General features: G+C 41.6%; 1 protein-coding gene across 1 annotated transcript; it reads left to right on the top strand.

Moving 5' to 3' along the window:
- The first annotated feature begins 669 nt into the window (after positions 1-669).
- On the top strand, positions 670-17064 carry LOC306699198 (homeobox protein aristaless-like 4). The gene is made up of 4 exons (XM_079163729.1): positions 670-1105; positions 9594-9907; positions 15518-15646; positions 16237-17064. Exons 1-4 carry the CDS (start codon positions 766-768, stop codon positions 16555-16557), a joined length of 1104 nt encoding a protein of 367 aa, XP_079019855.1. The 5' UTR covers positions 670-765; the 3' UTR covers positions 16558-17064.
- Positions 17065-17444: the final 380 nt, after the last annotated feature.

Here is a 17444-nt window from a genome sequence, read left to right as displayed (position 1 = left end):
ATCGGTTTACTTTAAGCGCTGTTTTTGGTTCAAAATCCCAGCTTGATCCTTTCAATTACAGTTAATTCTAAAGGTCCTCTTTCTGCATGCAAGAGGCAAAGAAAACATAAATTAGATTTTCCTTACACACACATGACAATAACAGAGTGTGGCTCCATAGATGGAAACAACACTTTAAATGCCTTTAAGATTGATATAAAGAAACGAAAGCCAGAGGTTTGGGTTCTCAGTCATAGCAGCAGGAATCAAAGACGTTATATTCATCCTCTAATTACATTAATGTCATGTGTTGTGTCTCCCGCGTGTTTCCCAAAAAAGCTTTCCCCCCTTCTGAGCTTGACCTCCCATTTCGACAGGCTGCATAATAGCGCGGGCTGGAGCTCGGTGTGGGCCTATACTTCAGATGTGTGTGGAGCCTGAAGGTCGGAGTGCTGCGTGTGTGTGGAGTGTGTGTATGTGTGTGTGTGATTGAGTGTGTGTCAGATACACTGGGCTACTGAGGCGGCATCAGTTTGAGCAAGGCATTTCTCTTTACCCCGACAAACCTTCAGGGGGCTTTTAGCATTTGTTCAGTCTGCAGTCTCTGGAAAACATCTGATTCATTTTGTAACCAGTCCCAGATGCGGCAGCGTGAGAGTGTGTTTGCATGAGCGCGTCAGAGTGAGTTTGTCAGTGCATGAGAATTTTGGGGAGCTTATCTGCTGTCTAGAGAAGGGGAGGGAAAGAAGAACCGTTTGGATTTTTTTTAATATAACTTTTTTAGGTATGAACGCAGCGTGCGTCTCATACTGCGATATGACATCGATGGATTCATATTATAGCACGTCTACTGCGCAAGGTAGGGATCACCAGGCGAACCCGTTCAGGACTTTCCCGACCACTGAACCCAAATACAGCCCCACGTTCATTCCGGGTAAAGTACAGGCTTATGGAGAGAAGTCCCGGAGTCCTTTCCAGCCGGAGTGCCACTCGTTGGATGGCGCTGAGGACAGCACCTTCAACAAATACCAGCTCTTCATGCAGCGACCGACCTGCAAAACTCCACCCGAAGGCAACAAGCTGCACCCGGACAGCGGACACAACGGGACGCTGATTCCCTGCTATGGTGAGTGCACATGAGACGGGCACACAGTGCGAACTATGAGGCATTAGATTCGGCATTGAATTCAACGAAAATGCATGACAAACGGGGAGGTTTGCAAGCAATAATGGGAATTGACTGTAATACAGAATCTGAAAGTCAGTAGAAAGTGTGAGCGACGAGCAGAGAGGAGGAGAGAGTAAACCCACAGAGACACCCATCAATCATATACACATATTTTTAATTGAGCACAACTGTGTACATTTCTAAATTAAATGCATATTTAATTTAACAATGCCGTTTCCTATCAAACTATTGTGGGAAACTGGGAGCGATGAAAATAAAAAAAATAACTTTGTGTGTATTATAGGGAACAGAATAGGCCTTAGTTGCCTTAAAACCCTTAGAAAACCCGATACCATTTGCCTGAAACAAGTTGGTATAAAGGAGAACTAAATGTAATCATTGATTAATGGATTTTAAATATATTCGAGGGAGAGTCAGATTTTGCAAGCTGAGCTATAATTGTAGCATTAAATAGAGAAATTGGTTTCCTTTATAGGAGATGTGTGCTAAGCCAGAGAGGTGAAGACGTTATGGAAAACGTATGTTTGAAAGGATGTTTGCATGTACATTTGTGTAGACTTATTGGATGTTTATATCCACATATAGTTTATAAATTGATCCTGAAACCGCAGCATCTCACTGATCTCACTGTCTAGACAGTAAAACTCACGTCATCCCTGAAAAGTAAAAACGTCATGAATTATTTTCATATTCAAATATGAAGCCATGTACATGGCATGAGGCACGCGCATACGCAAGCACGCCCAAACTGAGAATCGAGGACCTAGTAAAAATTAAGAAACTAAATATTTCAACTGCACTATTTAGCATATTGTATTATGCTCATAGCATTGTTTTATTTTTAGCACAAGTGATTATGTGATGATAAAACATATTTGTACATTTATTCAATGGAGTAGTTACAGGCCAAGACCTCACAATTTTGTCGACCGTAATACAACAGTCAATGACAAATGTAGAGACTGCCTGGACGTCCTGACAAACAGCATTCATTTTAAACAAAAGCTTTAACGCTTTACAGGGTCTTCCGACAATTCGTTGCACTACAAATGTACCGTTTAAAGAAAACAATCCATTTTACTGTCTCTTTTATGAGACGTGGAGGCTTAAAATAAAAAGACGGAACACTGTTAATGAGCAGAAGTGGACTCTGTGTGACATCAGGTCCACACGAGAGGACCGACAGCCTAAAAAAGAATATAACGTGTAAAAATAAACTCTTATGTTAAGGTGTTTATACACTGTATTATATCCCTGAAAAACGACATACAAATTATATATTTTTTGAAGTTATCAGTATCGACGCTTACATATATTTCAGGTCCAGATGTTTATCATGATGATACAGAAGAAAACATCTGTTATTATCGTGGCTGAAATAACCTATAAATATACATTTCAATCGACAATTCCTGCTGAAAAAATAATTCAGTCATAAATAAACATACCAAACACTATTAAATACACTAAATGCTAATTGTTCATATAAGTAAATTAAAACATTAGGTGTAACAAATACAATTGAACTGCCCTTTCGGCTCATTAAGGCCTACGTTTTTTTGTGCATAGCCAACACATTACCAAAATACATCCTCAAAGTGCAAGTAATCTGATTGGCTGAGAAACAACTGCAGTTTCTCTTCACATTAAGCTGAACTGTCACTTTTTTTTCCTGGAGTTTGGGAGCAATGTGTCCACACAGGTTGGATCCCCCTACACTGAAGTGAATTGATTTGGCAAGTGCATTGACAGAACCATTTAAACAGCATCATTAAATGCAACATGCCTCCCTCGAGGAGAGCTCTGCAATATTATCATTGAAAATGTTGCAGCCAGATGAATGCATCGTGGCTTTGGGGAGGATGCTTTGGGCTCCTGCCAAAGCCTCAGGCGTCAACAGGCTTTTGGTGTTTTGTGTGGTCCTCAATGGGAGATATATCGCTCAATGCTGATGCTTTATCTCCATCATGACAAAAGTCATCTCATACCCAAAGGAACTTTTCTGTGTGGCAACTGTAATACTGTTTACACTGTTTAGGAACAAAATGTATAGACATATGCTATATATTTAATATGTTAATATTTAAATTTGATGATAGAAGAAAAGACAAATATGTGGATTTATTTCATTAATTCCGTTAAAAGATAATGGGAAATATTTTTGGCATATGCTGCAAGATGTTCACACCTCATTTTCCCTCTTTTAATTGAGAAGGCTTCCAAACTTTTTGGCAGAATATTTCTTTAAAATGCCACATTATTATTCAACTGTAAACAACATTAACATTTAAGAGCTTGAAAGCAATTATAAAATGCACATTTAGATATTATTGAACATTTCTACTATGCATTTCTAAAATCACTGGATAGTGTTAATACAAGATTGTCTCTGGAGGAGTGAATGAACATATTTCTGCACAGTAGTGGCTCAGGTTGGCGGGTTTGTTTCCTTGTGTGCATGTTAATCAGTGAGACTGTCCCACAGCGAGAACAGGGATGGAGCCATTACCTGCTCACACAGCGATGAATGAAATAAAACCCTTGGAGCTGATCGAGTGCTGAGGAATGCAGGTCAGCACTGCAGGAGAGGTCCGCATTAATCTAAGGCAGATGTGCATTACTGGCTCCTATAGTTATTATTCATACTCCCCAAACATCAGATCTCCAAAGCTTCAGAGAGTGCCTGAGATGACAAAATGGGACTGGTTTACACAACCCTGTGTCAACAACACCTTGTATAAATAAGCAACGAGTCAAAAATGGACATTGAGATTGGGTAATGATTTGAGGGACTCGGGAGAAATGAGAGGGTTTCACAAACGTGTGGGAATGTTTACATGCACGTATTTTACCTGACTCTATGGCTTTGAGACGCTTTGCATATACGAGTCTTCTGCTTCATAATTGTTATTAATTTTCAGTTTTTATCCTCGATAGAGATTGCTCGCTGCAACATGAACTTTTGATGAAACATATTCACACTTTCTTTATATATTGGAGAGAATGTAAGTGGAGCTCAGGCTAAAACTGAAAGTCATTGTGTTTGTCGGCCTGTAGTTGAGTTCTGAAGTGTTGATGTACAATGTGTTTGAGGGAACACTACTCACTAAAGGCGGTTTGTGCCTCGTCCTCTTTGTCCTTTAACAAAATAACAGTTTAAAGCTAATAAAAACATGTGTAGCATACAGCTTGTTCAATCTGTGCTTTCAAACAACCCCATTCTCCCTTTAGCGGGATATCGAAGCATCCTGTGATATGTAAAACATTTTTCTCTGTGCATGAAAAACAAAACAAGACCCCAAAAAAGTCCTGGCAGCATTTTAAAAGCCTCCTGTCACAATATAGTACTCTGGTAGAAGGCTCTGGGAAGTGATGTCATAGGATATGCATGTGCTGATGACTAACACATTGTGTCGATGTTAACAATAAGCCTGAATGACACCTGTGATCGTGCCGCCGTTTGTCTGTGAACCAGAATAAATTAGAATATGTAATGAGAATGCTTGAAACCACGAAGTCCTGGCTTGTTAAAATGTAATGTGTGAAGCAGCAGCAATCTGCCCGCCATTAAATGAAAAGACATTCACCTCTGAGGACAATTGTGGTTCATGACGCGTTACTTTTTCTCAAAGTTTTTCAGAAATATGCTTATGCTGTTACACAGCATGGCTTGCCCTTTACTTTCATCCACCTCTCCTGCAGGGGAAGGTAACTCCACACAGACTACCTGGGAATCGCATGTAGGCGAGATTAAAGAGATGCTTTGGAAACCTTAACCAGCTGGTGCACATTTTGCTCTGTGCCTTCTGTGTTGAGGCTGTCGCTGAGTCTTTACTTTGACTTCCTTGAGTCTTATCAATGGACTAAATCTAACCTCTGTATGTTCTTTAATAATGCAAACATTTGGCCACACAGTGCTATGGTCAAGAAAGTTATACAAAATAGTAAAGAAAGCCAACTGTGACAGACTAATGATGGAAACTACTGGGCAGCACAAGAGTAAGATGATCACTATGGGTCCATGATTAACAAAAGTTATTTTTCAGTGAGACACAGCTAATTTGTCTTTTTTATACATATTTTATTAAAAGCCAGAGATGGAAAGTAACCCAAATCACCATTTACTGACACCGCCTGCACAATAAACTTTCTTTAGCTCCTCTATGTTCCAAAGATGCAAAAATACCTAAAAACAGGATTTGAATATGATCTAGAAAAGTATAAAATGTGATTATGGAATGAATTCAAGACTACTGGAAAAGAGGGAGAGGCTAACAGATCATTGATGATCGATAATCTATTATCCCCTTTGATTTCAATTCCTCGTCCTCTTTTTAGTTCATGTTCATCACCCAACCTAAACTTACTTATATGATACAAAACACAATCACAGCATTAAAAAGACATGCCTGACAAATGATTTAATCTTGACCTTGAAAGTTTAAAAGTTTCACTATACTGTTTACATTGATATATGACATTAGGTTTGTACTTTTAACTTGCTTAAAGTTGCAAATACTTCAAAACTCTCCTTTTAAAATGAAATGCTTTACCAAAATACAATTTTATCAATATGCTCCACAAGTTTTTTCCCTTCAGAAGAAAACGTGTAAACGGTCACCAATATTTCCTGCATTAAAAAAAAAAGCATACTATTTCTGAGCTTTTTGATATGAGACAGTAACAGCCTCAGCCCAACGTATTATGACAGTAGTGAGGTCATGATTGTGTCAATTTATCAGGAGCTGAACAGAAATACTTTTAGGTTTCTCAGGGAATCTGCATTCCTGCGTGAGCCGCTGGCATAGATCTCTCCTCAGGAACATCTGGGAGCCTCCCTTCCACCGACGAAACAACAGTCAACATCAGGTCTTAGACTGTGCTGCGGGAAAAATAATCCTGCCCAAAGCATGTCTTCGAACCAGCAATGCATGAACAATTAATAGCCACCAAAGCCAGTAAAATATTTGACTTTATTTGGTCCATATAAGGTGTGATGAGTGGAGCGCCATTGTGGCAGACTGCTGTTAGCTTTGAGTGTTTTGAAAGAACAACTTTGAGTGCTCGGTTTAAAAGCATTCCCTTCCCCATTTAGTGTTTGGTCATTAACCCTTCCCCAGGTTACTAATTTATAGTGTTTCTTTTATTTGGCTTCACTTGACCCTCCCCATCCCATTCCATAAAAACTGAGAGGGTGCCCTGTTGCTTTACAACCAGTTAAATTACACTTTGATGTTTTCTCTCTGTTTTCAGCAGTGATTAAATTGCTGACCCTAGTAAACATCTGACCTCGGCTAACTGAAGAGGTCTGCAGCTTGTCACAGAGTAAATGGCAAATTGCGGGATCAGCCGGTGACATTAATGCATTTACATACACGTTGATGAATACTGAAATGAGAACAGTCAAAAACACATTCCTCTGAATGCCAAAAAAATCTGCAGTCAACGCGGTGGAATCTTGGCTCGCAAAAGAAAGTGTGTGATGGCTGTGTTCTCCAGAACAGTGTGCAGAAACACACAGCTCAGCATGCGGGAATACTGGAAGATGTTTGTGGCAAAAGACTCTGTGTTGTTAGCGTGACAGAGAAAAGAGAAATACGTTTGGAGTACCAGACAGAGAAAGATTTTAATGAGAGCAGATTCTAGAGCTCATTGTGGTGAAATAAGTTTGTATAAGGCTGATACACGATATTCAGAGCATTAATATAGCAGCAAACAACTATGTGTAATGTAAAGATATAGTTGAGTAAAATCTACCTGAGCAAAGAATAGAAGAAAGTCACGCTTTGTGTGTGTTGTAATCTGAGCTTCTCCTTGCTTTGTTGACATAGCCACATGTTAGCTTGTCCCACTGATTAGCTCACGAATGTCGCTCTGCAATGCTCTCATACGGCGGTTACAGTTGAAGCTACCGCCACTAGCCACTTGGCTTTGCTGGAAATAGGCCGAAACAGCTGGCTTGTCTCTATGTAACGGTAACAAAATTAGACTACCAGCACCTCTAAACGTCACTAATTAATTCACATTTTATTGGTTTAGTCTGTATAAAAACAGAGGTGCAAAAACAACAAATTGCCATTTTACAGACGGTGATGTTGTGAACAATTCCCATATGACCCCTAAGAAATAACTAATTGTCAGCTCTTTATGCTAAATGTAGCCAACCAGCTGCTCGAGGCAGCCGCGTATTTAGAGTATTCAGACATGAAAGTGGTATTATTGTTTTCATCTTACTCTCAGCAACAATACAAATAAGTGTATTCCCAAAATGTCAATCTATTTTATTAAATGTTCTTATTAGTGCTGATTCCAGAGTAAACGTAGTCGATATATGTAGAGCTGTATAAGCCTGAGAACTTCAAACAATTTCTCAGACTATCCCACCATCTTCCCATCCCCCAGCTGCACCCGTTGCCTTACAGGATACATGCCTTGCTCAGGGGCATTTTCTCTCACAGATGCAAATGCAAAATAGGAACCTGGAGTTGACCTGTCTTACTTCTTAACATTGCAGCCATGCTGCTGCCCAGGGGCAGAAAGAAAATATTGCACATTGCTTTAGCATTAGAGGCCAGTGCAGGGGTGGGTGATGTCAGAACATCTGCCTGCGTGGAGACTGTAAGAGGGCCTGACAGGTGGGCCACAGCGATATGAGGTCATGAACTCCAGCTGGGCGAGCTGTGTTGTTCCATTAGCGTCTCTGTCGGGGCAAGTCTGAGCCAGCGAGCAGGGGAGGGCTGCTGCAATATCGAGAGGATGACTATTGACATCTCATTGTGGGACACGCTAGCCAAAGGCGTACTAATCCATGAAAACAAATATGCATGCTACAGACAGCCACCGCCTAGCTTCATCACTCTAAAACTATTCAGTCATCTAACTAACCACTAGAACACTTGGCTCAGAGAGTCACTAGTGCCACGAGGTGTCAACTCTCCTTCCCTCATTGCACTGGGTTTCTGAGGATGACAGGAGGCCATTACTGACATTGCCCATAACAAAAATCCAAAGTGACAAAGAAAAAAATGCTAAAGTTAATCACCTAAACTTGATCTAACTCAGAGACAAATGTAAAAAATAGTAATGCTGGTGTTGCACAATACTTTGTTTATGTGGAAGAGACCATTATGTGCTGGTTTCAGACTAATACAGTTAGGACAGGGCGCTCACCATGCCCAGTCACAGGAAAGGCAAACAGAGAGGCTGACAGAGCACACTGTTCTCACTGGACTGCAACCAGAGCCCTTCAGCTTATTTATTCACACAGCTGTTTGTTTATTGAAGGAGAAGGGACAGCTTTCTTCATCTCCTGAAAGGAAACAAAAAAGCTAGCAAGCGCTGACAGGAACAGAGCGTGGTCTGTCACAAAATGGACGCTCACAAAATTGAAGGTGACAAACACAATGTTGTTTACATCTCCGGGGCAAGCCGGCGGGGGCCAGCGTGGTCGTACACAAGGCCCGCCATACAGGGCTCGAGAGGGAGCAGGTTTTAAGTGGCTTGGGTTTTTAGGTGGCGTGATTGAGAGATGCGAGGGAGAGGGCTTCAAGGGTTGTGTCACAGGTCACGCCAATGTGTAGTGACATAGCTTTCAAACAGAGAAAGACGTTTCTTCTCTAGTTGCAAGCAGACAAGGCCTTTGCACCTTCAAATAAAACATTACAGAGATGACGTAAGCTTGAAGTAAATGTCATTTAATGTGGATGTTGAAACGTGATGATGAGCAGACACACTCCCTGACTTGAACGTGAGGCACCAAGAAAGTATTGCTCTGCTGAATATTCCAATTATAGAGTAGTAACTATAATTATAGGACTAGTATTGACAACATGTGGTTGTAATAGCTTACTTGAAAATAATACGACACGGTAAGAATATGATTTGTGTTACATGTGAAGCCACACAAACTGTGAAAGTTATTTTGATTTTTCATGCTTCATATGAAAATCTGAAGAACGGCACACTTCAACCGAAACCAAAATTGCTCTAACGTTTTTTATTTGAACCGCAGTGTAACGTCTAAACTTTAAAAAGTACGTTTTATGAGGTTTTTGAGAAGGACCGTCAATCCACATCACAGCCTTAAAGGGTCTCTCCAGTGATTTAGTGTTGTACTTACATAACATTGGAGGGAGATGTATTGGTAAAAATGAATGCAGCAGAGGCTGAGATGTTCCGATTATAATGTACCAAAAACCCTGGATCCTACATTTCCCATAATGCAAATGTTCAGCGTCTTTAATTCAACCCCCACACCTTCAATTTGTAATGCTTTCTGTTCAAAATTTGAAGACTTAAGGCCAAGCTAAGACCTTGATCAAACTTGGTAAACTAATATATAAAGTTGGCGAAGGGCTCCTTTAAAAGAACAAAATACGATTGATTGTGACCTTCCACACTTCTTGTGTCTCATACATACTTACAGGAAAAGACAACAGCGGCCTGACAGAGTCCGAGTTACCCCCGAGCGTCGACGCTCCCGGGATGGAAGGCAGCTACCTGAACCTAAAGGCGCCTGGCGAGAAGGGCCTCAGCGAGCGGCCCGGCTCTGACTTTTCCAGCCCTCTGGACAAAAGTGAGGCCGAGAGCAACAAAGGCAAGAAGAGACGCAATCGCACCACGTTCACCAGCTACCAGCTGGAAGAGCTGGAAAAGGTTTTCCAGAAGACACACTACCCAGATGTTTATGCCCGGGAGCAGCTGGCACTGAGGACGGACCTGACGGAGGCTCGCGTACAGGTGAGGACGGGGGATTAACGGCAGGTTACACCAGAAAAATTAGTTTCTGCATTGACATGAGCTAACAAGTCCTATTGACCAAAACCATTACAAAAACAATCTGATCAAGTTTTAGTTAGATTTAAGCACAAACACGTGGTTGATCATGATCATGCAACAAACAAAACAAAAGAAACTGACTGATGGATTGAAACGAAAAAAACAAACCGCGCTTTCCCACATTAAAGTCCATCCACCTCGACCCCATAGTTACTCTATAATCATCCAATTTCCTCCTTTGCTTCCATCAAAATTGTACCAATCCAACTTTTTCAGTCCAGATACAGATACCTGGGATTTGAGTATCGGCTGCTACCAAGTACCGATCCGATACCAGTGTTTAAGTAATAAACTGTATGTTTCACTGTGTGGAAGAAACTGGGATCATTCTTTTAAGTGGAGGCAACATAATACTGAACTGTTGTTTAATAAAATAATGGTATCCAATACCAGATTGGCCCGTGGTCAGCCATTTGAGTCAGTGTTGGACCAATATCAGTGCTGGTGTAACCGGAATTACTGCAACAACTTAAAGGCTTTGTCACTTTTCATCATAAACGTACTGCGTTTTGGGACACTTGCTGAAATAACATATGCTGTCGTTCCTTTTTGGTAGAACAGCCCGATGAGTTGTGTTGAATGACTGCAGTCGTTAATGTTAGCGTGCTAATAATCACTCAGGGAAAAGACAGAGAGGGCTGGGAGAGTTAAGACTGGCATGCTGACAAAGATTGTTCGGAGCAGCAGACAGCGAGGCCTATTGTTCCTCATCTCTCTTTCTGCCTGCCAGTTTTAGATCAGAGTGGGATGGGTGGGACTAAGGGAATACTCTGCTCTTATAGCTCTTACATGCTGCAGACTCTGCAGAAGGGTCAGAGGCCAAGGGTTTCTCCCCAGCACTACCATGTTCAAACTACTTCACCGCACAACTCTTGAGGCCGGGAGGAAAAACACATGGAGAGAAAAAGAAGTCATCAAAGCTGTTTAGCAAGGATATACTTTGAGATGCCAGTTTCAATTTCCACGCGTGGTCCGAGACATAGTCAGGGACAGAGAACCTGGCCTGGTCCTTGTGGTGGTACAGTAAAATAAGTACATTCATGTTGTGTTCACACAGACCGATCTATTCCCCAGATGATTATAATTAACTTTCTCATCTGACAGCCACACAGCAGACTGTTGAGTCACTGTGAGGTTTGACCCATAATTCTAAAATCAGACCCTAAATATGTACGCAATCAAGACTAAACCCCACAATTTCATCTGAAGGTCTATCAAGACAAAGTCCAGGGATATCCAATTGTTGAATACCAAGGGGCACTTGAAGCTTGGCAACTGATCGGAGAATCCTTTTCATCTCCGAAACAACAGCCATTGAAATCCGGAGTACAGATGTTTTCTCCCAAAATGCCAATGTCAAGGTCCTACACTTTCATCCACTGTTTGATGATGAACGTCTTCATAAAGTCGGGCTGCAGTTTTCCATAATCACATCTGTGACTTCTGCTGCCACTAGTTTATTTAGTACAATTAGCTCTCAACCTCAGACTTGAACTTCACCACACTGCCTACTTTTTATGGGGAGGGAGGCTGTGTGAGTGACTGCTGAGGCAGTCTATCAATCGCAGTGGTCCTGGATGACAGAGATGAGGTGAGACGGCTGGACTTCAAAGCCTGCTTTTGGAGTTATGCACTCTGCCCTCCCTCTCTCCCTCTTCCTCTCTCTCTCTGCCTGCTGGCTCTGGAGCATAAATAAAGCTCTTTAATGGCTCTGTAAGCTGCCTTTTGCTGTCAACGTCTTTAGCAATTACTGTATCACCGCCAAGCACTTTGAGCACCAAGAGTTCTGAGCCACCTTCCTTGCAGATGTCTGCTAGATACAATAAAGAAGAGAAATGTTTGCAGTTGGCAAATACCATCCTTTTGGGCTTCATATATAAAATGGGTCACCGTTGATCATTATGAGAAAAAAAAAAAAAAATCTTTGTATTAATTGAAATTATGCTTGTACAAAAGCACCACTAGCTTTCCTTTCTAACAAACTTAGAAGTTGGGGATTAAGGGACGCGTCGCTGCAAAGGACACATCTGACTTCATAATGTTCCCCGAATGATCTCCCTGCCAAACTATTTGGCTTGGGTCTCATTCCTTCTGCTGTTCAAAGGCAAAGCTAGAGCGAACCCTCTGTGAAACATGACACACTCAGTACCCAAAAACCAAGACAAGGGGCATATACACATATGTGCTCATACATTGTTTGCTTGTTTATAAAAGGCTACATTAAGTGTGTGAGTGTCCAGGTTAAAAGATCACATTTCTTTATGACTGACTTTGAATTTTGCATATCATGGTATGTAAATGCATGTGTTTTCTGAGTATGTGTCCACTGCTCTCGTCTGCACGCCTCCAAAAGGTCAGAGTGGTTAACTGCGGAAAGCCAAGGGCTTAGGCGTCAGGAAATTAAACATGAAATGAAAACAAGCTCCAGTTTGAACATTCTCCCATCTCACTTTCCAATATCCCCACTTCCCCTAGCTGACTTAAAAGGGAGGAGGGAGGAGAAAGACAAGGAGAGAAGGGTCGGCGTGGGGGGAGAGAGAGGGGCTGGAGTGGGAGAGAAGAGGCTGAGCTTTAACAGGGGGGAGTACAACGAAGAGATTAAAAGTAGGAGAAAAGTTGGGTTATCTTGATCCATCACAATTAAGATGACAGCTCGGTAACTGATAATACTTTACATTTGAAAAGGAGAGTCAAACTTTGAAATACTTTTACAACATTATAATACCGACATTAACCGTAGCCCCAGTTTGTGCCTCTCATGTTTTACCTTTACATTCTAGTCATAGAGCGGAGCATCCAATTTCCCTCAAGATAAATTCCTGGTGATCTTTCAAAAGCTCAGAAAGTTTAAAATCACTAATCGTTGATCTGAAAGCATTTCCAGAATCCTAAAAGACGTATAATGTTGTGAATGAAAATGTACTCCTTCAGCTACACAATAAAAAATACTTTTTGGTTTTCAGAAGTTGTGACTGTATTTTCTAATCCAGGAAGTCGTAAATGACATGTTTTTGCTCAGACAAAATAGTGGCTCGTTATTTTGTATGAAAATACAGAATATTGGAAAGAAAGATCAATATAAACCAATACAATAAAAAGTTTTAATTTATGTTCAGGTTGCACATATTGAGCAAGGCTACCATCTTTGTTTGGAATTAGGAAAAGAGGTTCAACTTGGGAAACAAGTTTAAAATCTTTACATTCGTTCATCCAGGTGGTTAGAAGAGTCTTTGTGGATTGCCTTTGTTGTTAAATGATTTTTTAAATGTTGGTGTGTGTTTATTTTTGAGGAAAATCAGATGCTTATCTCTGTGACTTGAATGTAATAGCAATACACAAGAGGCTCCCTTAACCTTTGACCGATCAAACCGTGTCTCAACTTTCTAGAAACTTGAGACTGATGAGCGAGTTTCACACTCATCAGTCCAATCAGGACCTTTTGTGTTGAGGATTATATTTGGAAACCTGTGATGTTATGAGCTCAAATAACCGCAGAAGAACCAAAGGCAAGACATGACGAACCTAAAACAATAATAGATCCCAAATCCTCAGGGGGGGCATAACATAGACTCCGAGTCCCCCTCCAAACATATGATATAATTCAAAGGGCAACAACCCCTCACCTTGACATTGGGGTTCAGCCACAGCCTCAGATATCAGTTTACCACTTTGCCAGGGTGAGCTATTCACTAATCTCGCCAGCTGACCCAAGGAATGTCGGAGTCAGACGACATTTCTTTACGTCACCATCTCGCAAAAATACAGGCAGCAGCTATATATGCCACAGGAGCCCATGTATGGTCTTCTCTTTGAAAATGATGTCAGAAAAATGACAGGTTTGTGTGCATGATGCAGTGCTTGTAGCTAGTCTTCTCTCATTTGATAAAAAGCCACTCCTGTCCCGAAAAAAAAATCAGTATGGGATAACATCTTTGTGCGACACTGCTCATGTTTGTCACTAAACTCTATTGTGTTTAAGTTAATACAGAGAAGTGGGGAGAGAGTGACATGGTCGGGGGGATGTAAGGAGGTTGACTGAGGGGGAAATTGCATGTCATGGACTGTGAAAACCACAAGCTGATTGGTCTGGGAATCAACCCACAATCCAAGTTCAAACCCCTGTGTCAAGGCAGGATCGCTCTCTTTTCTCTTTGAAGAAGTTTCCCTTTCCCTCTTGGGAGGATAAGATTCAGACAACTAACAATACATACAAATAAACACAAGAAGACATCCAGTACCCCCCTTTGCTCCTACAAACTCTTGCATATAGATGTGAGAAAATATTGTAGAAAAAAAGCGTAGCAATAGTAACTGAACAGATAACTTATTTCCAAATCGTTGCAGCTCTAGAGCAGCAGAAATGTTTGGCCTTACAGCAGTTTGGAGGCTACTTATGTGTCTAAATAGCTCATATTTCAACAATTATAAAGCAATATAAGTTGAAACAAACAAAAGACATGGCTTGTGCCAAGGAATCCATTGTCTACATGGTGGTTATACAATATCAATATCTAGGAGCTGTTTTATCCAATAATGTTCATCTTTATTTACACTTGTCAAGTCAATTTATCCAGCCGAAACAGCAAGTTTACCTCAAAAAGATTTACAATCTGTACAACATTAATACAACATCTAAGTTCTCTAGAACCTCGACTGGGTCAATGAAAAGCTCCCCTAAATAACTTTAACATGGAAATATGAGGAATACATCTCAAAAGGAGCAACAGAGGAGAAATCCTTCTGCTAGGAAAGACAGACACTAGATGTCCTGTATACAAAGAAGACATAAATGACCAAAGAAGTTATACCAAGACTGCAGTAGAATATTTGAGGGAATTTCTCAACTGTCTTCCACCCTTCAGTCCTGCTTTCCTCCAGTGCCTTCCACAGCTAGAAAGAAGTAGGCTTAGCCTGCACTTGGTCTGTCAGCAGGTACTGAAAGTACTACCTACTTCATATACAGCATCCAATACTTAATAATCCCCAAAATGGGTAAAGAAAAGCATATTCTTGGTCAAAAGTTGAACTTTGGTTTCATGGAATATACACAGGGATTCCCCATTGTATCCCGCGGTGCTGACATGTGGGGGAGAGCACACCTCTCCCAGAGTGATTTATGAATGGCTACAGGCCCAGATGTGGATCTGTCGACGCTGGCAGCCTGAAGGGAGGCAGACGCCTGTGTATCAAAGGGAGGAGCTGATTCGTGCAGCACCAGGGGAGACTCAAAATGTTCACATCAATAGCTCCGTGTGGACGGCACTTTAAAGACACGTCAAGTCTTAAAACCTGGGTCTGCACTTTCATGTGCTGCAAAATTTATTTCCTTCACTATCTTTATTTTATGTGGTTCAGTTTAGGGAAAGGATGGCCTTGTTTTTGCAAAAAAAAAAAAAAAAAGGTTCTTGGGTTTTGCACGGGATATGAGATATATGAGAGCTTTCTCATATATTCAAGTTTTGTTTGGTAGTGGCTGGTCTGTTTTTTCCTGATGGATTGTTTTCTTTGCAGGTGTGGTTCCAGAATCGCAGAGCCAAGTGGAGGAAGAGGGAGCGTTATGGACAGATGCAGCAGGTCCGGACACACTTCTCTACTGCTTACGAGCTGCCTCTACTAACTCGGCCTGAGAACTATGCACAGGTAAAGGAAAATGAGTCAGCTCACTGAAACAGCACAGTTACTCACGATCTGAGAGAAATATCAGGATCATTAATGGACATGAGCAAGGTTAATTGTGAAACCCGCAATAAAATATTTCTCTGGGCATTTGAGGGCAGCAGAAACAAGTTGTACATAACATTGACATATCATCACCCTTTAAGTTGATACGGCGAGCTTAATTACAAGTTCAATCTATTTTAGCTCCGTTCTACCAACTTCTGAGGGAAATATCTGTCTCTTTAGCTACTGAGTTCATCAGCTAGCAGCTTACTACGTCTGTCTGCTGTTTGGTGCTGAGCAGGTATGTCTACAGTAGGGTTTTAGTGCTTTTTTTCTGAAAACAGCTGCCTGCTGCGGCTAACGTTATGAGAGCAGTAAGAGTGAACAAGAAAAGTGAAGTTGTGGGCCGGGACAGCTGAACAATGAGCTGAAACTTGCTATAATGCTCCGTAAATGTGGTTGCTGCAGATCCAGGGGATGATTCTCTGTTGGTGCATCACTACAAGCGACTTGCATAAAAATATAAATTTTAGCCACTTTAACGAATAATGATTTCTTTTGTCCTCCAGATCCAGAACCCTTCGTGGATCGGGAGCAGCAGTGGAGCCTCTCCAGTGCCGGGTTGCGTTGTGCCTTGTGACTCCGTCTCCTCCTGCATGCCGCCTCATCCTCACGGTCCTGGAGGCATCTCTGAGTTCCTGGGCGTGCCCAGTCCAGGGAGCAGCCACATGGGACAGACACACATGGGCAGCCTTTTTGGGGGTCCCGGGATGGGCGGGGGAATCAATGGCTACGATCTTAACCTTGATCCAGACCGCAAGTCTTCCAGCATAGCTGCGCTGCGTATGAAGGCCAAGGAACACAGTGCAGCCATCTCTTGGGCTACATGAGGTCTCAGCCCAGTTCCACCCTGCCCCCTCATGGCCCTCTTCTCTGGAGCAGCCATCAGCGAGCTGAGCATCTGTGGGGGAGGAGGGAGTTTTCCTGAGAGCACTAATGATAACACAGGTCAAATGAACAGGGAGAGACTGTGGAGATAACAGAGGCCATTACAGCGGCCAACGCAACCAAGATAACAACTGTGACTGTGACAATCAGCAGATGCTGAAAGTGAGAGAAATACAGAGGTGTGACTCGGGAGAAGATGTTACTGAGACGTTGCGTTCATTCTTGATTCCTTGATCTCTCAGGTCGCGTTGAAATATGGGTTCAGTCCTCAATAAACTGGGTATCATTCATGATAATGATTTCAGTAAGATAAGCAATATAATAAATATGGTTTACAAAATACTATCATAGAATAAAGGAACGCAGTGTCAAAGCCAGCAATAGCATACAGTATTGAATTTACAGAGGTAAGCTTGATTCACGTTATTTACTTCCCATAGCTTGTTTTTTATACCACCCATTCTGCACCACTCATTTTATGTGTGTTACTTTAGACTCGTCTCTCATATTGTATACTGTACATGAGCTCAAGAACATAGTAACAAGTGAGTGAGATTTTTGTTTATGTCGGTTGCCATTGCAAACGGTCCTTTCAAAACACAATAACTGGTTATAAAAGAAAACATCAATTTTGTCGAAGCTTGCGGTGCATAGTTTATGTCCCTGCAAAGAAGGACAGAGGTTGAATGCAATAAGTGAACAGAGTCTAATTGAGTGAGAGCAGACATGGCCTGTGCCAATTTATTCTGGGAGGAGGGCAGGAATTGGATTGGCAGCAATTTCAAACCAACGTGTCATTTCCTCCCCCAGGGCTGCCTCCACAGGTTCT

This window comes from Pholis gunnellus (assembly GCF_910591455.1).
Source record: "Pholis gunnellus genome assembly, chromosome: 7".
Lineage (NCBI taxonomy): Eukaryota > Metazoa > Chordata > Actinopteri > Perciformes > Pholidae > Pholis > Pholis gunnellus.
Note: the sequence above shows the minus strand (reverse complement) of the source record. Positions and strands in the feature narration are given on the sequence as shown.

Bases quoted from the DNA above. Each gene is read 5' to 3' on its own strand.
- LOC306699198 (XM_079163729.1), top strand. From the start codon at position 766: ATGAACGCAGCGTGCGTCTCATACTGCGATATGACATCGATGGATTCA. The intron at 1,106-9,593 runs GTGAGTGCACAT...ACATACTTACAG, and splicing joins GACGCTGATTCCCTGCTATG to GAAAAGACAACAGCGGCCTG. The intron at 15,647-16,236 runs GTAAAGGAAAAT...TTTGTCCTCCAG, and splicing joins GGCCTGAGAACTATGCACAG to ATCCAGAACCCTTCGTGGAT.